The sequence below is a fragment of the Aspergillus flavus genome, chromosome 3 (genome assembly GCF_009017415.1).
Source record: "Aspergillus flavus chromosome 3, complete sequence".
Lineage (NCBI taxonomy): Eukaryota > Fungi > Ascomycota > Eurotiomycetes > Eurotiales > Aspergillaceae > Aspergillus > Aspergillus flavus.
In genome coordinates this window covers 244,606-266,048 of record NC_092407.1, presented here as the reverse complement: position 1 = coordinate 266,048, position 21,443 = coordinate 244,606, and the positions used below count along the sequence as shown (strand labels likewise).

The following is a 21,443-nucleotide window of genomic DNA, read 5'->3' as shown; positions in this document are numbered from 1 at the left end:
ACCTATCGAGACCCCTGTGGTCGAAGCATTGACAGCGCATCGTTGGCAAACCTGTCTCTCTCGGCCAGCTGAGACGTGGCCGGTGGGCCAGGATTCCCCTCTATTGGCAAGGCGTGCTGCAGTAGGAACTTCACAATCCATTTGTCCATAGTATAAATCCGATCCATTGACAGCATGCAGGCCTTTTGAAATGTAAAAAGGCGTTCGATCTTAGAATTATTAGACAGCTGATTGACTAAATACGACTGACTTATGCCAGAGACTCACCATCATGCCTACGCCTCTCCAATATGATTTTAACCGTAGTAAAATCTGGAAGTTGTAATATAACCTCTTTTTGGTGTTGAATAACTCATCCTCTTGGCCAAAGAGTAGCGTATGAAGCAGCGCCGACGATGACGTCACTGTCATATGAGCGACAATGAAGTATACAGCTTGGCACCCCTTCGTTTCATTAGATGATCTCAAGAGGTCGCTGAAGGCTGCCGCGTGGTACTTGCATCGTGTGGCAAAGAGTTTCTGATCAAGGATATGAGTCATCTGAGAGCCGAGATACGGGAAGTACAAAAGAGTAGCATAGTGATGGTAACCTAGGTGGAGGGCAACAAAGGCTTGCCCGACACCAAGCGTAGAATGTGTTTCCATGTTTTCCTTAGTGAGCTGAAGTCCGGAGGGTAGGCCTTGAATGAAGGTCTCAAACTCAGAAGCTAATTGACGAGTAGAGGACTCTATACCAGAATTGTCCAACGTGCCATCGGCTATTCGCCGATGCAGATGTTGTATCTGGCCGAATATTCTTGCCAAAATTACCATATAGCCCCAGAGACCTGGCCGGGTGATCCGTGAATCTTTGCCAACCGGCTGTCCAGGAGCCAGGTTATGGAAGTCCAACTCAGACATGGGCAACTGAAATTGGTCACAGTCCTGGATTTGGCGGGGAATGTTTAACCCAGCTGAAGACCATCGGTCGATCATATATAGTGACCACCAAGTACGAAGCTTGCTTTCCCTCATGACTTCGTCGTCGTCTTGCGATGGCTCAGGAAGACGAAGAATCTGTGCCATTCTGAAAGCAATCCCTAAGACTGTCTTTAACAAAGGTCTCCGCTATGGAGCAAAAAGGAAGCATTCATCATATATGCGAACTCTCTTACCGAAATATAACGCCTCGCCGCTTGAATCACCATCAGATCCACAAAGATTGCCTATAAGGATGGTGGCATTGATATTATCGAGAGTGATGTCGTCAATTGACATTTTGACGTGGTCTTTTGGCCGACCGGAAGAAATCTTTGGTCCGTTCCCTTGTACCTTGGACCTTAGAAAATCTTAGTGGAGCGAACTACATTAGCTATTCTGAGCTGGAATCTTCCCCTAGCCGCGCGGTTGACTTACCGAGCTGCCAAGGCCAAAATACTATGGAGGGTTCCTTTCGCTACAGACCCATTGCGTATCCGGGATTTCAGATGCGACGGATGGAAAAGCGTGTGAGGCTTATCATGTATGAGCTCCAGGTACAAGTCCACGAGCTCGTCGCGAACGTCCTCTTTTACCGTCACTACCTGCACTTGGGGATATGGGGATGCAGAATCAACAGGCAATAACATAGGTTTCGCATTCCGAACGAGGGACCAAGAACAAGATTGCTGTCTCGTGCAACATTGTAGGCAGCGACCATCGCGGAAAGGATCTGCTGTGCATTTCCGTTTGGCTGCGCGACATTGACTGCACGACTTGGCTACCTTCATACCACCGACTTCAAAGAAAAGAGAGTGATCAGATGATAATTATTGCAGGCCTTGGGGCCTGAGGTGACTAAAGTTCGGGGTCCAGAAAGAGGCACGTGGGGTCAGATGAGTGGTCTCCTGTGATTGGTGGATGTTGAGCTAGGTTGCATTGTCTGGAGAGGTATCTTTTGTTTGTCCTCAACATACTTGAGGTACCTGCTTTGTACATGCTAAATGGTAGTTCTTACTAGGAATATCAGACTTGCATCCCTGGTCAGTATCACCTCTTGGCCATAATCACCAGGAGGGGCATTTGTCAAACATTAGTACTTGAATATCACTCCCACCTTCTCTCGACATCAATCTACAAACCTGACCATTCATCCTCTCAGGCTTGCGACTTTTGTCGTCATCATCGGAGTAACATGCGTCAAATCCCTGCCGAAGTAATTCTACATATTATCGAGTGCCTTATTCCATCAGCTCATCCTGTCGCATTTCCGCCAGTGGACCCGGTGACCCAAACACTAATCAGCCTCACCCTGGTATCCAGCCTCACACATCACACAGCAAAGCGACTTCTTCTCAAGCACTGTCTACACCTTGACTCCAGCAAACGCCTGGATTCTGTTTTTTCTCGGCTTCTCACAGACGACGGCAAACAACAAGCAGCTCCGACGGGACTCTTTTTGGCCCCGTTCCCGGGTAATAACCTGGAGGAGCCCCACGTGGTAAAACAGGTAGACCAACTATCATCACATATCTGTGGTAGTCTACGGCGTCTCGTTATTGATGTCCCGCTGCGGTATCTATATCCTGATGAAGACGTACAAGGATTACGAAAAATAATACGGGCAGCCTTCGTTCGCCTAACGGAGCTGGAAGAGTTTTGTTCTGTTCAAGACGAGATGTATTGCGATACTATAGAGGATGGATCTGAGCCACCCGTATGGTCACTATGGCCACGTCTCAAACACCTCGCGCTATACAACCAGTGCGTAGACAGGCCTCTATTCCTACAGGCTCTCCAAGGATGCACAAGCCTGACCCATCTGGTCCTCACACGCCCGGATAGTCTAGCAGATCCTATAGACTCGGGTTTGGAGGGTCTTAGGTGGTGGTCGTTTTTGAAACGCATTGTCATTATAAACACCGCAAGGGATCACGAGATACAGCTGAAATGGCGCGAGCCCGATTGGCCGACGAGCTTTCTGGGGTGCTTGGTGCGTCTTCAGCATCCCGGCGGGGCTCTATCTGATAACTTGTCTCCGGGCCCAAATCCCGTGTTAGAATATATAAGTATAGATCTACCTCCTGGCCGAGAAGAAGATGATATCGATCTCTGTCAGGAATTCGTCCACCAGCATGCTGTCCAAGGGACACTGTGGAGCTACCCGGGATCTCGTTATTCACTAGATGACTGAGGATTCAAATTATATGATCGAGTAGCGGTCTTATTTCCGTGAATTCTGTTAGTCTTCATGCCATTGCCCACGATAAGAACACCGAGAAAGCATCATTTTTATACACCCAATGAGTGAGACGCAGTTCTGTTTGCGAGAGATCAAATAGGTCAACAAGGAAGTCTGTAGATTCCAAAATTTGTCAGCTATTTCCTCGCTACCAGTATAACTGATATTATTACATTTTAGCTACTAGCAAACCGACTGGTACGACAAAGCATACAGAATTTTCAGATAAGCACAGTGTCTTGGATCGACTAGGGTATATATTATCAACTTATGTACTACATCCTGGGCACGGCAATGCTCAGGAAAGTTTATGTAAGACGAGGAAGGACCAATGGTGTGGTTGATCGCTCTGTATTGAGAATGTTATATTGAAATGTTTTCAAGAAGAGGAGAGGTCTTCGCTAGGAATGCCATAGATAATCTACTCCTTCCGTATAATTGTCGGTCACGTCGCCGTGGTAGACCCGAAAGCATACTCAACACACGTTTCAGAATATATCACACAGCAACGGTAATACATCTGTAGGTACAGCGAGATCGTCTGCCGACCGGTACTGTCTAAGATCTGTGTCAAGTCATTCAAGCAGGACAGAGTGCACTTGTGTTCGTACTCCGCGAGCTGAAGCAACTGGGTCCCCACATCACCGTCTAACAAGAGGCTTTGAGGAGACGAGAACTCAGGAAAGTTGACTGAATTGAGGTTTGATGCGAGGCGGTCTCGCTCAATACTGCCGAAGTCATTCCAAAGCCTACCTTCCACGGATATCTGCCTCCATAACTTCTCCGCAAGGTACTTTTCTCTAGCTGTAGGGAAGACATCTCCACCATTCCCAATCTTACAAACAAGGGATTTGGAGACAACAGCGCTCTTGACGTCATGGACAGCAGATGTATGTAGCCAGGTATAAAATGTTTGTCCGGTACTTACCGTAGCACACTCGGTGCCAGAATGTGGAAGACGGTTGTTTAGTGACCTATGCGCTTTGGCCTGTTGTGTAGCAGCCAAAGTTGACATTTCCAACTCTTTTTGGAGGTCGCGTCTATGATAAGGACTAGTATTTGCCTTGAGATTGCCATCCAAGACAAAACGGAACCAGGTTCCTATGTTTTCCCGTATGCTCTTAAGACGAGTGAGGGTTTCCTCATCCACATCAGAAATATTCGTTCTAGATGAATGTCCGTGGAGAGAACTATCTTTGCACAAGGCAGTCTCATTGCACAGTTCATCAATATAGTCGGCTATCATGTCGGTTGTAAAATCCGGTAGATTGACCAGGGACTTCTCCATTAGTTCGTCCTCTTGGAATATGCCAATGGAAAGTTCTATCATGCTGTAGACTACCCATGTACTCAGGAGATACTCAGGGCTTGAATTGTTGGCCAATGTCCAAAAGCATGCGCCATATTTGATGTACTTTTCTCCGAGAGCTCCTCCGGTGGAAAATACATCCAGCGTCTTTAGCCTGTAGCCAAAGAGAATCGCCTCTATAACTGAAGCTTGTATGACCCACTTCGGTGTCTCCATTTGAGATGGTAATCGAGAAAAGTAATCTGTCATCTTAAGAACCATTGCTGTTGACACGTTGACGAGCATATGTGGTATTTCGGCAAGTTTGTCGATAGTATCCTCAGCTTGCAGAGCAGCCATGATGTAGGAGTCCGACACGGTCGGTATAGCATACAAGGTTTTGTCCAACCAAAGCTGGTCATCTGTCTGTGACCGTTGGCCTTTGGTAAGGATGAACTGGACACCTCTGTTAATAGCATCTTTAATCTCCGCAGATATCATGTTAGTAAAACTAAAAGGTGCCACACTTTTGAGAATCAGGACAGCATAAGCCGTCTCTTCGGCTGAGTTCGAGCTTCCCCATGATCCATCTTGATTTTGGGTACGCAATGTTCGGATTAAAGACTGAAACAACGTGATGGGAAGTTGGAATTTCATAAGATCGTCGGGCAATGCGGCCAGATGCCCTTCACTCCAGCGTTGGATATAAGACATCAAGGCTTCACACATTAGCATCGTCGGATAATAAGGCGAGATATTCTAGAATTGTTAGAGAGAACCCCATAATCTCTAGAAGCAGAGTTTGGCATACCCATTTGTCCTTTACCATCCGGTCACATTGAAACCACGCATCGCACAGGTAGCGAATGCATTTTTCAATTTGTGGCTGGTAGCGATCATCGGCTGAAAGCAACACCAGGGCAGTGAGTACGTTAGCATTGGTACTTATGCTAGTATGCGTCTCGTATAGATATGTTGTAAAGTGCTTTTCTCGTTCAAATCGATCGACCAATACTTGTGGCGAGTACTGTGCCCCCTGAAGTGCAAGGGCTGCTAAAGCCTTGGCCGTGTCATCGGCATCAGGACATGCTTTCGGGACTATTCACAATATATTAGCGAAAGGAACCGACTTCGAGACCGAAGGCACTCTACCAAAGCCCACTACTCCATGAAGCTCAATTTCGCTCTCGATCTGCTTGCCAACCTCTTTCAGTCTGCTGCTTGGTTCAATGCCATGGCGTATTAAGTTCGTCGTCACCTGCTAGAATTAGAATCTCCATAAATCAATGCTGACCACGAGGATAAAACGTACCCACGCCCATTCAAATACTGTAGTTGGGTATCCTGCAGCCACAAGACCTGATCCATGACCAGCCCCATTGGAGATTGCACGCTGAATGTATTCTTCGGCCTCATCATCCCACACAGGATTATACATCAGATACGCTGCTGTCGCTGATGGAGATGCTAACATGCTCCCAAGAACCTTGTAATGGGCCAGCCCTTTGAAGTCGATTTTCCCAACTAAAGCTTCCAACGAGTGCAGAAGAGAAGATTGTGGACCGCTGAAAATAGTATCCAAGTTGATCTTTGAAAGTTTCTTCGACTGAATCTTGTTCAAGTATGTGCGGTCAAAATCGAATGTATGCCCCTCTGCTTCCAAGAGGTCCAATATTGCCGGTAATCGAAGCTCAAGACTAACAGGTAAAGTACATGTTCTTAGCAAGCCATTGAGACCTTTCAAAGCGGCGTCCAGGAAGGCTTTTGCTTTGAGGATCCTTGAGTTGAGGTCTTGACGGTCTGCGTCATAGGAGTCTTCCGCATGTCTTTGCAGTGCAAGAAGAGCTGCTAAGGTGCTGGCAATGGAATCCAATTCAGAAGTGGTTCCACCCCAACTACCACAATGGCTTTGTTGCTGAAGAAGAGCCTGAAAGGCAGTTGGAAATGCCCAGACAGACTTCCCTTCGATGGGCTTTCTGACCATTGCAATCCATGCTGTATCGTATATGTTGCCAGACATTGTACCCAGTCCGTAGGTTGGATGGTAAGACTTATCAAAACTCTTAAACAAACTCCGTTCCTTCATATCGACAAGCACACCCACTGGATTGTCCTTCATGTTGCTCAATAGATACTGAAGTCTGTAATGAAAGGAAACTGTAGGTAGCAAGTAGCTGATGAGGTTGGAATGAGCCCACAAATGCCTGGCTTTGGTCACATCTTAAATACCAATCAACAACCTGAGTACATTTCGACTGGTCGAGAAGACGTATGGACTTTTCCTTACGTTATCTTTAAACTTTCGATCGACATGGTGGGTCACGATGGCGCCGAGCGAACCCCTTGATTACGAGTTACCAAGAAGATCGTTATCGGAGTAGGGTTGTTCTTCAGCTACGCCTTGTATTCTTCAACTGCACCAAGTGGGGCACCATGCAATAGTATTTCAATATTACCTCGGGATTTGGTACCTTTCGGGTGGGGAATGTACATACCTCTGTATAACCTATCTCACCGCTACCACTGCTTGCAAAAGTTAAACTTTTGTGGATAGATGGATCCTTCATAATGGCTCGCCTCTCAACGTACACAAGGAACTATTGGGCATAGGTAGATTAGGCTCCTTTGCTTGGACTTTGGTCCTGCTCAGCTGAAGGCTTTTCCGGCTCAATGCAGAGGTAGTAGTGACCTATAATGTCTAACACGAAGCACCGCACTAATAAATGATCCCTGAGGTTGTTGAACACATTAATACCCATCCTTCCACTCCCCTTCTTGCAACCTGCAAATGTCCCCGAAACCATGGGTGTGATTTCCGTTGTCACCTTTTTGGCTTCCGCCAAGGAGCACTTCATTATATCTATCCTACTACTTTTCCCAATCGCTTTGATTTTACGTACTATATATCGACTGTATATTGATCCGCTCCATCATATACCAGGCCCTAAGCTAGCAGCAATCAGTCATCTCTATGAATTCTATCACGATGTCGTCCGGGGTGGATTGTTCATCTGGGAAATCGAAAAAATGCACCAAGAATATGGTACCGTCACCAGCTGATTAACCGCATTCCATCCTTACCATTCTATAGGCCCTATTGTGCGGATCAACCCGCGTGAAGTCCACATTAAAGACCCGTATTTTTATGACGAGCTCTATGCTCCTGCCCACGGGTGGCGAGACAAGGACGCAAAGTCCGTTGAGATATTCAGTTCGCCCACCGCGTTGGTTTCAACAGTTGACCATCATACCCATCGCATGCGCCGGAAGTTACTCACCTCATTCTTTTCAAGACGGTCGATCGAGAGGATCGAGCCGGTTATCCACGAATCAATTTCAAGGTTCTTGGATAGCCTTATTACGGCCTACGAGGAAGATTCAGTAGTAGAGCTCATCGACAGACTCCAAGCGTTGACAGGCCACGTCATCACACAATATGCATATGGAGAGGACTATGGTCTCCACGAACCGCAAAATATCGGAAAGGGCATTGTGAAGGTTGTCCAGGAAGGGACGGAGCAAATCCACCTGCACCGGTTTTTCCCTCTTATCCAGCGTTTTTTGCGATTAATACCCTCATTCTTCATGACTCAGCTCTTTCCAGCCCGAGCGGCAATGTATGACCTGTTGCATGGAGTACGAAAGAAATCAATAGAGGTGCTTAAGCAGAAGGACGTGTGCACTCCTACCGAGAGAACAACCATGTTCCATGCCCTTACAGCTCCGGAGGTACCCCCCGAAGAACGGACGTTGCAACGCCTCGAGGATGAGGGATTGGTTCTGTTCGCCGCCGGCACAGAGACCACCGCGACCACCTTAGGAGTGGCTATATTCCACATTCTTAGTGATCCAATGGTCCTTACAAAACTTCGCAAAGAGCTTGAACAAGTAATGCCCACTCCAGAAGGTCTGGCAACATGGCGGGAGCTTGAAAAGCTGCCATATTTGGTATGCACCTTGGATGTCTGTGATGGTCGTTCCTAGGATCTTGTTAACGGCTCATTCCACAGAACGGGGTTATTCATGAAGCCTTGCGCTTTTCGGGTCTAGCTATGCGGCAACAGAGGGTGTCGCCGACCGAGGTAATCAAATACAAGGATTATGCCATTCCACCTGGGGTACGTTGTCCTGATAATCTTTTGTAACGGCTGGCAACGCTTATCACGCAAGTAGACTCCCGTTAGTATGCTTCAATACTTCTTGCATACGGATCCGGCACTCTTTTCCGATCCCGAGAAATTTTACCCTGAGCGCTGGATGCTCGCGGCGGAGCGTAAGGAGAGTCTTTCGAGATTCCTGGTGACATTTGGCAAAGGGACACGATCCTGTATCGGAATGAAGTACGTTGATGTCATTTCAACAAGTCATTCGTCCTGCTAACTTCGAACACCGTAGCCTTGCCTATGCAGAATTACACACTGCTTTAGCAGCCATTGTCCGTCGATTCGATCTGGAGCTTTACGAGACAACTGCGGAGGATATTCGTTTCGTGCGAGACAAACTGCTTCCACGGGCCAAGAATGGTCCCTGGAGAGTTCGAGTGAAAGTTGTGGGCATCCGCAAAGACTAGTTTCTAGGATTTCTGCCTAGGCAAGTTGTAATGACCGCTGAAGAATTCATTCTTTAGGCTGTACACGCTTGACCTTGCGCGTTCGGGAAGGGGTAGAGTGAGATTTATAGGGACCGATGACTCGCAGATAGTTTAGGAGAGGGTTGACTATTGTTAACTTCATCTAACCTAGTTTTATTCGTAATAATAGATTCAGAAAGAGCAGACTCCCAGAAGCTCTCCGGAGTTCAATCCCTTTTAGCTACGGAAACACGGAACAATTAACAGGAGGCCTATGGAATGTCAAGAAAAAGCCCGTACTGAGGAAACGCTTAAGAGGACCTGAGTATAGATAACTGCATGAGCAGCTTGGTAACCATTCTTCGAACCGCGCTTCATCATGCTGTACTGATTGTAATATATCGGCCATGGGATACAAGGCTGTACTATTAAATAGTTCCACAAAGCCAACTTCACGTGCACATTCTATGATCAACACGGCTCTGGGATAGAGATCAGCGCAATAAATGACCTCCCACCCATGTACGTTACCATTAGCATGCAGACAGCTCGAACAGGTGCTAGGGCTTAATCCATTTTAGGCAGCGGGTCTAGTTATTGTACTGAAAGAGAACTCGGATTGGCTAGTGGTGCAGCTTCATCACATACTCGTGGGTGATCGGTCTCATACCAACTTCCAGTCTGGGGGTTCCTGCAAGATAGGATTTAGCAGGACGCCGATCCCCGAGTGCCGAATATTCAATATCGAGGGAATAGCGGTGAGAAGATGGCCGGCCAGTATTACTATATGTAATAGAGTATTTATTCAAGGTTGACTTCTCTCGGGATGATCGACAAGTTCTAGAACTCTAAAACAAACCCTAATTAGGTTAATCCTTCCCCATCGGTTGCCTTCGCATATGTAATAATTGTATTTTTAGTCTTCCCAATATATTTCGAGAGGGTAAGCTAGTCAGGTTGTTCGTAATTATGATCAATGAGTGTGCTAGGTGGCTGATAAAAACTATAAATCGTATGTGAATTTAAAATGACCATGGAAAGCTGTCCAACATTGTCTGTGATTTCTGGCCAAAACTGATCATCACCGAACCAAACCCAAACCATGGGTCAAACTGCCTCAGCTCCCAAGCCAGGGACCCAGATCCAAGTCATCGGCGCCGGACTACCCCGTACCGGTACTGCATCCTTCAGCGCTGCCTTGACCATCCTCCTCGATGGCCCCGTCTACCACGGCGGCACCCAGTTGACCCGCGGCTCGCCCTCCGAGTTAAAATCATGGATTCACATCCTTCGTGCATGGCTGGAGGACGATAAGCGCACGGTGTTGTCCATCGTCAAATCTCGTCTCGAAGGTTATGCAGCAATCACCGACGCCCCAGGCTGTCAGCTCCTCCCAGAGCTGCTGGAGCTCTACCCGGACGCCAAGGTCATCTGTACCGTACGCGACCCCCTCGCGTGGGAGAAAAGCATGAACCAGATTCACAGCTTTGCACGCCTGTCGTTCTTAAAGATTCTCCTCCTTCCACTACCGGGGATGAGACATTTTGTAGACTTTACTTGGTTGCTACGCCAGCAGTGGGGCAATCTGTATGCGGATGGTCGGCGGTTCAGCTCGGTGAAGGAGGTGAGCGATACGCTTCCGCAGAGGGCGATCTACTCCAAGCATGTCGCTTGGCTGCAGGAAAATGTGCCTGCTGATCGGCTGGTGTTTTTTGACGTTCGAGAGGGTTGGGAGCCGCTGTGTAAAGCGCTGGGTAAAGATGTCCCTACGGATATACCCTTCCCACATGTGAACGATTCCGAGGAGATCGCACGTACTGCGAAGTATCACATCCGACGTGCCTTGATCCGATGGGTGGGGATCTTTGCTATTACTGGGATTGCTATTACAGGATTTATGAGGCGATGGTGAAGCGATAGTGAGGTAGACTCAGCATACCTAGGGAGGTACTGGTAAGCCACTTTATCCACTTAGTACCTCTCAGTCCAGGATGAAGTAAAATTTGTTGTTTGAGTTAGAGTTTCATTTCCAGTTATTTTGGCTGCAAGGTTTGGAATATTTCAGCTGTGTGGCGCTATTTTGTTTATCTTCTCTGTGGCAAGTTAACAATCCACCTTCGCTCAGAATGATTCTATTAGCTTATGGCTTTCAATACTTATACTCTATTCGGAACAAAATCTTGATTAATCGATCGTTAGCTCGCAAGCCACACCAGCCTTGCGGCAGATTAGGGACAGAGTGGATAATTCGATCGACAGGAATGCAATAATTGTGACTCGTCTACTGGCCAGCAACGACGTGGCTAGCTGAGCATGGTCGTGAAAAGGTTTCCCCAACTCATTCCAGAAAGAATACACTTATCTCCTCCATATACTTGATTAAGTAATCTGGGAGTCGATCATTGTATTATTTGGCTAGTCAGAATTTAGCTTCAACTAGTGAGGATAATCAATGAATTCAGATTCAATAAGAAATCGGCCTTCATTCCATGCTTGAAAGCTTACATATGAGAATGACACCGTTCAAAACTACCCATGCAAATGCTGCTCTACCACCGTGTATTCAAATTCATTGCGGCTGATCTGTTACCTCCATTACAATCTGGAATGCCACCTTGGTGACGCCTGAACCCTTGCGTGTGTCTAAAAATGGGCAATTAAATACATCTTTCTCAGGGGCAATTTAGGACGAGGCCGGTGTGATTAACCAACTCACATTCTTTACCCACTCTCACACAGTTGCCATTACTCTCATTTTCCAACTGTTACAGTATGACAGTCACCTCAGGTCTCCAGATGGGGTCCTTGCCAACTCCTCCCTTGGAATATGTCGGTTACAATCTGGCCGAACCGAAGAGCAGTGAGCAGGTTTGTTTGACTCCGCAGCAGAAAATAGAGATCGATACCCCTAACAGTCTTATAGATTATCTGTGGGCCTCTGGACTACCTCCTGTCGTCTGGAGGAAAGAACATTCGACACAAGCTCATGCTAGCATTCAACGAATGGCTTCAGATTCCCCCGGAGAAGGCCGAAATTATAAGCGAGATTGTCAATCTATTGCACACGGCATCTCTGCTGTAAGGCTTATGTCCTGCTCGATATCTTGCTCGGTGATCAACCCTGACTAAATGAGTACTGTAGGATTGACGATATTCAAGACTCCTCCAAGCTTCGGCGGGGGAAGCCAGTCGCCCATAGCATCTTTGGTGTAGCTCAGACCATCAACTCCGCCAACTACGCATACTTCCTCGCACAGCAGAAATTGTCCTCTCTGCATAGCACACGCGCAAATGATGTCTTTGTCGAGGAGCTCTTAAATCTTCATAGGGGCCAGGGGATGGATCTGCACTGGCGAGACACTCTGACGTGCCCTACGGAAGAACAATACATTGGCATGGTTCTGGACAAGACGGGGGGGTTATTCCGACTCGCAGTCAAACTCATGCAGCTGGAAAGCAATCAGACATGGTACGTCAGTTTCGCTAAATGACATTATATGAGCGTGACTAACATTGAAGCCAGCGACTGTATACCTCTGACGAACACCCTTGGCACGATCTTTCAGATTCGGGACGACATTCTCAACCTCAGTGGCGGGGAGTACACTAAAAATAAAGGCTTCTGTGAGGATATCACGGAGGGGAAGTTTTCCTTCCCCATTATTCACAGCATCAACAGTGATCCTAGGAACATGCAGCTTATGAACATCCTGAGACAGAGAAGTGAAGATAACTCGCTGAAAGCCTATGCGGTTGACTACATCACCTCGACCCGAAGCTTTACCTACAGCTATCAGAAGCTAAACTCACTAATTGCGGAAGCCAAGTCAATGGTGGAAGAATTGGATGCACAAATGGGCCCCTCGAGAGGCATGTGTGCGTTTTTAGAAATGTTGAATCTCAATTAATTGTCTTGTACATTGGTCCATCATTGTATAGTACTATTATAACACGCATGTTACGAATGAAATATACTATACCGACTTGGTCTTTTCGTTGGTCTTTCTGTTCAAGTACATCGGAGTGAACCCTTGTAATATTCCTGGATATGAGATATCGGGGATTATTAGACATAGGTCCTACTGTTGTATTTATTTGGGCAACTGCTGGTCAACGGGATGATATGCTGCGCATCATTCCATTGACCGTTCCATGTCTATTTATTCCGACGATTTATCTCTTTTGCCCAGAAATAGCACACCAATCGGCTGTATTACCCATTGTATCTGATTTCAACAATCTGGGAGAGCAGTTCCGTATTACTAAAAATATTAGAATTATGAATTAATATCTTCGGGCAGTCATCGGGCATCCACCTTGATTTCTTCTTTTATGTACATATTACTTGGTCGCGTTTGACATTATTGAATTGTAATAATGCTCCGATGCATCAATAACTGCGTGCAAGCACCATGGTATTTGTATAGCTAGGGAATCCACTGGCAAAGATAATAAAATGCATTATACTTACTAATGGCGTTAGTAAGGAAGTAAAAATCTGCCTTATATATTTTCCTTGTACGCCCTCCTTCAAAAAGAAAGGAGAAAGAGGGTCTATACTAAGCCACATGTATCATTTCAAAAGCTCCTTGATTGCATTAGGGGACATACGCTACCTTTTGAAGAAATAGAGACACTACTGCATGATGTCTCATTTTCTTCGATCTGAAGCTGTTCATCCTCAACGGTTTTGCGATCTTCAATCGGTCTGCTCGTTTAATCGGTCAGGACTATTCGCACGAGCATCTACTTGTCTGGCAGCGAAAGTCCTCCCCAAATAGTGGGGGGGTGATGCCATCTATCTAGATTCTACGCTAGGCTATTTGTCGTCACTTCATAAGAGGGCCTACTCTGCACATGAAGACATAATAGTGTTCTTATAATTATTTTCTAGTACCGTAAGACGGGAAACAGATAACGATTAGAATAGTTATGATCATAAATACCGAAAGAAAGTACTTCTTATATAGATATTACCTAGTACGAGAGTCGAGATGGAAGAAAAGATAATGAATCACGATGCCTGGGTTATCCAGGGGGTCTCCAGGCTATGAGCCTGGCGGGCTACCACTACTCCTTTGCTAGCATATACAGAAGAAGACAAGAAATAAAAAAGAGGAAAAGACAACCATAATAAACGTTCCATGGTAACATTTCAGTACAAGATACATTTTACTGTATATTGACTGATTCATATAGTGACACGTTATTATATAGATATTTAGCATCTTTCCCAATCAAGAGATATACTCAATTCGACGCCGTCTAGAGTCATGATAGTTAAGATCCTCCTCGCTCAAAAAGCTATACCATCTTCGTAAGCAATCGGATGCATCGGCACGAGCTTGGGTCGACCATAGTCCCATGTCAATCATTCTCTGTTGCTCCCAGATAGCGAAGCCATATTTGAGATACGCGCCCGACCTTATATATTGACCCGGGCCGGCATTACTACGACCACGCATTCTGTTCCAGAATTGTACCCCAATCGTTTGTCCGTGAAGCTTTTGGCACTCCTCTCCGGTTGAAAACTGTCCAAAGTCTTGAATCAAAGGCACTGGGGATGTGATCTCCGGGTCTCTTGATGGGTTCTCTTCCAATGTGACGCTTTCCTCAGATGATGATGATGGTATTCGAAGAAGGCATCCTCCTCTTCCAACTCCCCATCCATCACCACTGTCATCCTCGTCGCTTTCAAACTCGTAAATCTCGGATTCCTCACTCTCCGACTCCTCACTTTCGAGCGGAGTAAGTAAGAGCTCCTCGTCGTCGGATTCACTATATGAAGCGAGAATCCGTAGACTCGTCTTCGATCTGATAAATGCTCTCGGTTCAAGGAGACGCGGGTCGTCAGGATTCCATCCTTGAGTCACAGCCCATAGAGACGGCGGCGGCTGACATGTCCAGCCGAACTCTTTGCCCTCAGGAAGCCTGGGTAACTGAAATGGTCCGAGCTGTTCAGCCCCCTTTGACAGCTCTTCCTCAGAGCCTTCTGGGTTTGTTTGCTCAGAAATAAAGCGTAATGCGGTCATGGCTTGGAATTTCGCAATATCCGTGGTAAAATGCTGGTAAGGGCCATGACGTAGCAATTCTGAAAGGTCTAGAGTAGACCACTCTAGATGACCTTTGAGTCCTTCTACTTTCAGTTCATTGTAGAACAGCACGCGCCAGAATGATAGAATGCTTCGTTGCTCCTCTGTCCATGTGGGAAAGCAGAACCCCACGGGAAATTTCCTTTCGCCGAGCGGACTATCCATACAACGTCGGAGGCATCTTTCAATGCAGAGATGTGCCAAGACATGGATCCTGTGAGATAATGCCACAAAACTCCGCAACTGCTCAGGTGTTGCAATAACTTTCTCGGAGAGTAGCGATATATCGGTCTGGGCCTCTTCAAAACTGGAATATGAATATATGCCGGTACGGAGAACAAGAACTTGCCGCATATAAAGTCGAGTCTGCACTGGGACGGTCAAGTTCAATACATCGTCCACTATCTCCGACGCCCTCGCATTAAAGATGGTTAGCATCCGCGACGATGTAGTAAGTAGACTCCAGAGGGCAGAAACGTCCGGGCATTGCTGAAAGATTTTGAAGAGAAGCTCAGTGGGGAGATGAGATAGGTAACTCTGACCAGTACTGTTGGACGTATCCATTTGGATAGACAAAACCAGTCGCTGGACAGCTAAAGTACTCAGTGTAGTACTTTCTGTTATGACGAGCAGGCTCTAGTGTATGGAGTGAAGCACAATATGATTATTGCAAGAGAGAGACTTTGTGATTACCCCTTATATATCGGGGCGCTAAAATAGTCGCTCAGTTTTCACATTTGGCGGGAGTCATCGGAAGACATGATGTCCAGGGTTCGCCCCACCTAGCTTAACATTGTCGATGATAACCTATCCTCATATTGCACCGGAATTATATATGGCATGGAACTAGTATCGCTAGTCTAGTTATGAGTCATAGGCACTACAGTGTACCAGGCAAGGCTCGATGTCTAACACCTCCCACTTAGTCTTTGAGCGAGCACTGTCTAAGACTGCTAACCATCAAACCATGTTTATTGGTCGAGGTTCGCTTTCGATATAATCTCATCCACTCAAACATTGACATAATACTGCGCCTCGCATAGCCCCACCCTCTACAATACCGGTGTTGTGGTCGTCTGCCATGTACTAATTCTGTCGCTCATATCTCAGACCGAGACTAACGTTCCAGTCACACCGAGGGATTCTCTACTTCTTCTCAAGACTAGACTGTCACTGTCGGGCGAATTGTAAGTGTTTGTGATCCGGAATCAGTCAAGCCTTATGCCACTGTTGCAAATTCCTACTCTTAACTCTTGCACCCGAACCATCTACGTCTTGTTATATTTACCGGTTCTCGCCTAATGGCTAGCATCTAGAGACTGGTATCTATTCATGCTGTATGTATGCTTATTACTGTATCAAACCATTCTCTTCGTTTAAAATTAATTTGTTACAAGGGCCCTTTAGGTGCAGTGATTAGAAAACTCCCACTGAGTAGAGGGCCCACACTTAGGGTGGGATGGGGTCCCACTAATCGTCGGCTAAGCTTTACGTGGTATAGTTAAGCAATCGGGGTTGGAGAATGCCAACTGTCATGTTACATGTGTGTAATCGGAGTATTCCAGGTAGCATTAGCTCGGTGGATCTTATCATTCGACGCGACATTGGGGGTTTGCCTCTTGTCTTCGACAAAGGAGAACGAAAGATGTTAAGGAGAATCAAGGCTCCACTAGTGCAAGTGGCGCGTGGTTGCAAACGAACCATTTCTGAAAGTTTAGAATATTTTAGTCTGAAGTAGCGGCTACTTGCTGAGCAGAGAGCCGAGTGCCTCGAGATGTTTCGTCATTTGGCCATTGGGCGCTGCTCTCTCCCAGGTCTTATGCTCGCACGCAGCTGTGTGTAAGTTGCAGTGTCCGGACACTACCGCCAACGACTCTCTTGAAGTATTCTCAACGTTATAATGATAAACCAGCTTAGGTATTGTTATTTGAGTCGTAAGTCTGTATAGTTACGAGGAGAAATGGAATAGCAGGGAGTTGATATGACTTTATACTCTCAATACGCAGACGCTCGTGCCAATTCCAATATACTTTATCTACTTTGAGTTGATATATATAATAGGTCTATCTATGAGGCAGCGAGCGGATTGTCAGATATAGTGAAAATTTATTAATCTAATGGCTTTCGTCATAGGCATGGTATTCTTGTCTTTCACAATGTCTTTCGGTCACCTTCCAGTAGAGATGTATACAATAATATCCAAAAGAATGAATCAACAATTTTGCATGGAAGACTGAAAGGTCTTGGCAGGGTCCACCATGTACAAATTTGCGGGGTTTGGCGGGGAGTTCAGCGACTACGCGTACTGGACCAGATGAGTTTCTGATATTTCTATTACTAAATCAACTACTCAAACCGGGGACCATAAAACCCCTCCATAATCCCATTCTGGCCGCCTTTTCGTTTCGCATTCGTTTCACGAGTTGATGCTTGTTGAGTATACACGTCGGCGCAGCTTCGCTCCCAGTGACAAAAGATATTTCGTGGCCGCTCAAGTACTAAGGACATTTACCTCCAAGCGATTCAAGAGCTAATGTTTGCAGGTTGAAACTCGATTCCTGACAAGAAACCCATATCACAACCCACCAAACTGCCAAAACAGAGCACTATGGTCTCCGAATCAGACATCAACTATTTACGCCGTTGCGTAGACCTAGCCCGTGAAGCTCTCGAAGCGGGCGATTCCCCATTCGGGTCAGTTTTAGTGGACGCCGCCGGGAAAGTTATCTACGAGGATCGCAACCGCACCGTGACCGAAGCAGACGTCACCTGGCACCCAGAGTTCACAATCGTCAAGTGGGCGCAGAAGAACCTGACTCCGACGGAGCGCGCCGCTGCCACAGTCTACACTTCGGGTGAGCACTGCCCAATGTGCGCGGCTGCTCATGCAAACGCGGGCTTGGGGCGAATCGTATACGCGAGCTCTACTACTCAGTATGTGCAGTGGAGGACGGAGATGGGCATCAAGCCTGGTCCCGTTGCCCCGTTGTCGATCAATCAGGTGGCACCGGATCTACTTGTTGATGGCCCGGCTCCGGGTCTGGATGAGGAGGTTCGGGGGTTGCATCAGGAGAAGCAGGCGAGAAGTGTATCGTAAAGGTTGGATTAAGAAGCGACAGGGCTGTGTATATAATATTAAGAGCTATTACCCCGCGAGCTGATACGTTTACTTCCATTCGTAGAACATCACGATGTAATTACTAACTTCAAGCACAGCATGGTAAATGAATGACTTGATCGTCTTTGAATAAAATATTTCCGTCATTGTACAGTTGCCAGCCATACCCCAGAACCAGCATTGGGGGTCTTTGTATGGTTGAGATCTGATATAATATGGTAATTATATACAATAACCGCATAGGGCATTTAACACACAACACAGCGTGCCAGACTGTAACCCATACCTCAAGCCTTGGTGGCTAGTTTCCCCTAGAGTCACATCCGCCCCGGTACTGAAGGGTAGCGCAAACACCATGGATAGGGTTCCAGCAAGCGCCAAGCCTCGACGTTCTATTGGTTATAATCCTTGCAACTAATATCGCTAATTGTGGATAGTCAGGGGTCATATGCACCAACGCTGCGCCACAGGATTGCCGCCGAAGGATTCGTTCTCTAACGCACGCCAGGGAACTGCGGAGTTGAAAGAATGTCACGCTCGCCAGACATGGGATTAAATTCCGTTCCGCTGCTCAAGCGCTATATTTGAACCTCTGCCCTCTCATGCATCAATCAGGAATACTGAAAAAGACAGCAATGTTCTTAGCGACGCGTCAGTTGCTTCTTGTGGGAACAGCGGCGAGTTTTCTGCTGCTGCTGTGGTACACGCAGAGGATCTTTGTGTCCCGTACCGTTTCGCTGCCAGCCCCGACGTTGACTCCAACACCGACACCAGTGCCAACGCCAGCTGAGCGGGTCTCAACAACGCCTAAACCTCCCGTACAGAGTGCAGGAAACAGCACCTTAGGTGTAAGTACCCTGCCTCAATGGATACTCTTCAGTCACAGTATGCTGATAACAAACAGTTTCAATCCATCCTCGCACTTTCCACTGGCCCTTCATGGCGAACGCGAGGATTACTCGCCGCAGCGAGCCTTACGGGGTTGGATATCCAGATCCCACCCCAGCCGCCGATCAATCCCAATCTTGTTGATGCTTTCGAGCACATGGGGCCTGACAATGTCCAACACCCAAGCCATGGTGCCAGTATCGCCTGGCTCGCGCATCTTGATCTAATCAAACACACCATCCAAGCGAACCTGGACACGGTCCTTATCATTGAAGACGACGTCGACTGGGACGTATCAATCCGGTCGCAGATGGTACAAATTGCTGAAAGTGTACGCAACCTAACCCATATCGACACTCTTGATCAGGATATGGCACCCTACGGCCGAGACTGGGAAGTCCTCTGGATCGGCCATTGCGGCGAGTACTGGGAAGAGCAGTTTGAAACGGTTCTATATGATGATCCAACGGCGTGTCCACACAGTGACTATTTCGGCTGGGCAAAGCAGTACATTGAGCGTTTGCCGGATCGCCAACGCGCTGTATACCGGTCGGTTAATCCGGTCTGTTCGTTTGCATATGCCCTGTCGAGAGAGGGTTCTCGGAAAATATTAGAACTGCTCGGCGGGGCCCAAGATGAGGCCTTCGATGTGAGTATGATGCATGCTTGTAAGGTGGGTCAACTTAAATGCATTTCGGTGGTGCCCGAGGTTGTTCATCAGTATTTCCCGGCCCAGTCGTTTGGTGTGAAGAGTGCTGTGGATGTTGGTAATGGGCAGGAGCCTGGTCCGGAGGAAGCCGAATTTGAGCATGTAATGGATTCCACGGAAAATATTCTGGAAAGTGCCCGCTGCGGGGCCTTATGGGGCCAGAGGTGCTTGAGGACGCAGTGATTGAGATAATACTCTCCTGTCGTATAAAACTTAAGATATTATGATACCCTTACGTACAAGTGGAGGTGATATAAATTCAACCCCGCATTTGCTGGATAGCCGAGCCGAAGATCAAACTCATCCACCGTCGGATAACCCGAACACCAACACCCATCTTCCACAAACTTACCAAAATTCGCACATGATACATTATACAATATACAAGATGTCCAATGCGCCAAATACCGTGGGCAATGAACGATTCAATGCCGAAGCAGCAAATTGGGACAATAACCCCTCCGTCCAAGAGGCGACTCGCCTCGCATACGAGACACTCCGACCCCTCATTGAGAACCTGTCGGAGAAACAAGCCACGACCGGGACTGGCTTGGATGTTCTCGAGGTGGGCTGTGGAACAGGCTTGTTGAGTGTGCGGGTAGCACCACTGGTCCGCGAGATCGTCGCCGTTGACACGGCAGACGGTATGATTGAGATGCTGAAGGCGAAGACGACCCTGCCCGGCTCTCCACGAAATATTGTGCCTATTTGCAAGTTATTAGAGGACCCTGAGGATCCTGTTCTTCCTCCCAGTGATGAGAAGCATCCTTCAACAGGTCGGAGAAAGTTCGATCTGGCCTTGTCGCATCTGGTGCTACATCATATTCCTGATCCGCGGCCTTTTCTCCAGATGCTCCTGGGCTGCCTCAAGCCTGGGGGCAGAATAGCTCTGACGGATTTCGAGGACTTTGGTCCCGAGGCGATCAAGTTTCATCCGAAGTCGAAGTTGGAAGGCGTGGAACGGCACGGCATCCCGCGTCAGTGGATCGAAGACCTACTGAAGGAGGTTGGCTTCGAGCAAGTTAAGGTATGGGTCGGATGGAAGCTGGATAAAGATGTCGAGGGATGGGAGGATGATAATGAAAGCCATGATGGTGGCAAGAAGACGATGCAATTTCCCTTTCTCGTGTGCGAAGGAGTGCGTCCATGATATGGTCCGGAACGGTTGCCAGTTTATCAAACTGGGCTAGACTGCTCTGTGACTTAGTTGCGTCTGTTTATAAAGCATGTACCATAGTAGAGTTCAATAATCCTACGATCCATGCAATGCCCGTGCAAGTCCCGGTCAAAGCTAGTATGCTTTAATGTTCTACAAATGATATACCTAACTAAGTCTAAGCCCCTTCTCTTGCTTTGTTTTGTTTCATGGTCGGTAACACCAAACAGTGTTCTCGTATGGATGAGCCAAATCATTCATATCGGCCATGGCACAATTTCTAATCGCCGAATTGTGGAGACGACCGAGGTCTGTGCTTCGGCCTTGTCAATTATTATTCGTGAATTGACGTACAGTGGAGGACAACTATTTCCATTCAGGTAAAAACCCACACCAACATGTGCCACATCCGGGCCAATGCTA

The 21,443-nt window shown here is 47.1% G+C and overlaps 10 protein-coding genes across 10 annotated transcripts; 7 read left to right on the top strand and 3 right to left on the bottom strand.

Annotated features, from left to right (window-relative positions):
* Window positions 1-2: 2 nt before the first annotated feature.
* F9C07_2201333 (uncharacterized protein) lies at window positions 3-1,678 on the bottom strand (the record flags this gene model as incomplete). Its single annotated transcript, XM_041290823.2, has 6 exons — window positions 3-209; window positions 268-1,079; window positions 1,155-1,268; window positions 1,312-1,328; window positions 1,396-1,567; window positions 1,633-1,678. 6 exons carry the CDS (start codon window positions 1,676-1,678, stop codon window positions 3-5), a joined length of 1,368 nt encoding a protein of 455 aa, XP_041143949.2.
* Window positions 1,679-1,882: 204 nt separating this feature from the next.
* Window positions 1,883-3,398, top strand: F9C07_1364634 (uncharacterized protein). Its single transcript, XM_071508022.1, has 3 exons — window positions 1,883-1,908; window positions 1,979-2,053; window positions 2,120-3,398. Exon 3 carries the CDS (start codon window positions 2,153-2,155, stop codon window positions 3,149-3,151), a length of 999 nt encoding a protein of 332 aa, XP_071364758.1. The 5' UTR covers window positions 1,883-1,908; window positions 1,979-2,053; window positions 2,120-2,152; the 3' UTR covers window positions 3,152-3,398.
* A 246-nt stretch (window positions 3,399-3,644) lies between these two features.
* On the bottom strand, window positions 3,645-6,606 carry F9C07_2230153 (terpenoid cyclases/protein prenyltransferase alpha-alpha toroid; the record flags this gene model as incomplete). Its single annotated transcript, XM_041290822.1, has 4 exons — window positions 3,645-5,246; window positions 5,299-5,585; window positions 5,640-5,745; window positions 5,800-6,606. 4 exons carry the CDS (start codon window positions 6,604-6,606, stop codon window positions 3,645-3,647), a joined length of 2,802 nt encoding a protein of 933 aa, XP_041143948.1.
* Window positions 6,607-6,868: 262 nt separating this feature from the next.
* Window positions 6,869-9,829, top strand: F9C07_2281370 (cytochrome P450). Its single transcript, XM_041290816.2, has 5 exons — window positions 6,869-7,530; window positions 7,579-8,435; window positions 8,498-8,605; window positions 8,661-8,827; window positions 8,883-9,829. Exons 1-5 carry the CDS (start codon window positions 7,290-7,292, stop codon window positions 9,055-9,057), a joined length of 1,548 nt encoding a protein of 515 aa, XP_041143947.1. The 5' UTR covers window positions 6,869-7,289; the 3' UTR covers window positions 9,058-9,829.
* Window positions 9,830-10,159: 330 nt separating this feature from the next.
* F9C07_4243 (putative NAD dependent epimerase/dehydratase) lies at window positions 10,160-10,969 on the top strand (the record flags this gene model as incomplete). Its single annotated transcript, XM_041285305.1, has 1 exon — window positions 10,160-10,969. One exon carries the CDS (start codon window positions 10,160-10,162, stop codon window positions 10,967-10,969), a length of 810 nt encoding a protein of 269 aa, XP_041143946.1.
* An 860-nt stretch (window positions 10,970-11,829) lies between these two features.
* atmG (putative geranylgeranyl pyrophosphate synthetase AtmG) lies at window positions 11,830-12,965 on the top strand (the record flags this gene model as incomplete). The annotated part of the gene is made up of 4 exons (XM_041290815.1): window positions 11,830-11,925; window positions 11,981-12,135; window positions 12,200-12,526; window positions 12,581-12,965. 4 exons carry the CDS (start codon window positions 11,830-11,832, stop codon window positions 12,963-12,965), a joined length of 963 nt encoding a protein of 320 aa, XP_041143945.1.
* A 551-nt stretch (window positions 12,966-13,516) lies between these two features.
* Window positions 13,517-16,107, bottom strand: F9C07_2281367 (uncharacterized protein). Its single transcript, XM_041285299.2, has one exon. The coding sequence runs from the start codon at window positions 15,711-15,713 to the stop codon at window positions 14,295-14,297; it is 1,419 nt and encodes a 472-aa protein (XP_041143944.1). The 5' UTR covers window positions 15,714-16,107; the 3' UTR covers window positions 13,517-14,294.
* A 1,650-nt stretch (window positions 16,108-17,757) lies between these two features.
* F9C07_4240 (putative cytosine deaminase) lies at window positions 17,758-18,246 on the top strand (the record flags this gene model as incomplete). Its single annotated transcript, XM_041285304.1, has 1 exon — window positions 17,758-18,246. The coding sequence occupies one exon, from the start codon at window positions 17,758-17,760 to the stop codon at window positions 18,244-18,246; it is 489 nt and encodes a 162-aa protein (XP_041143943.1).
* A 376-nt stretch (window positions 18,247-18,622) lies between these two features.
* On the top strand, window positions 18,623-20,047 carry F9C07_2201325 (uncharacterized protein; the record flags this gene model as incomplete). The annotated part of the gene is made up of 4 exons (XM_041290814.2): window positions 18,623-18,665; window positions 18,705-18,786; window positions 18,812-19,115; window positions 19,172-20,047. 4 exons carry the CDS (start codon window positions 18,623-18,625, stop codon window positions 20,045-20,047), a joined length of 1,305 nt encoding a protein of 434 aa, XP_041143942.2.
* A 205-nt stretch (window positions 20,048-20,252) lies between these two features.
* Window positions 20,253-21,014, top strand: F9C07_4238 (putative methyltransferase; the record flags this gene model as incomplete). The annotated part of the gene is made up of 1 exon (XM_041285303.1): window positions 20,253-21,014. The coding sequence occupies one exon, from the start codon at window positions 20,253-20,255 to the stop codon at window positions 21,012-21,014; it is 762 nt and encodes a 253-aa protein (XP_041143941.1).
* Between the last annotated feature and the right edge of the window lie 429 nt (window positions 21,015-21,443).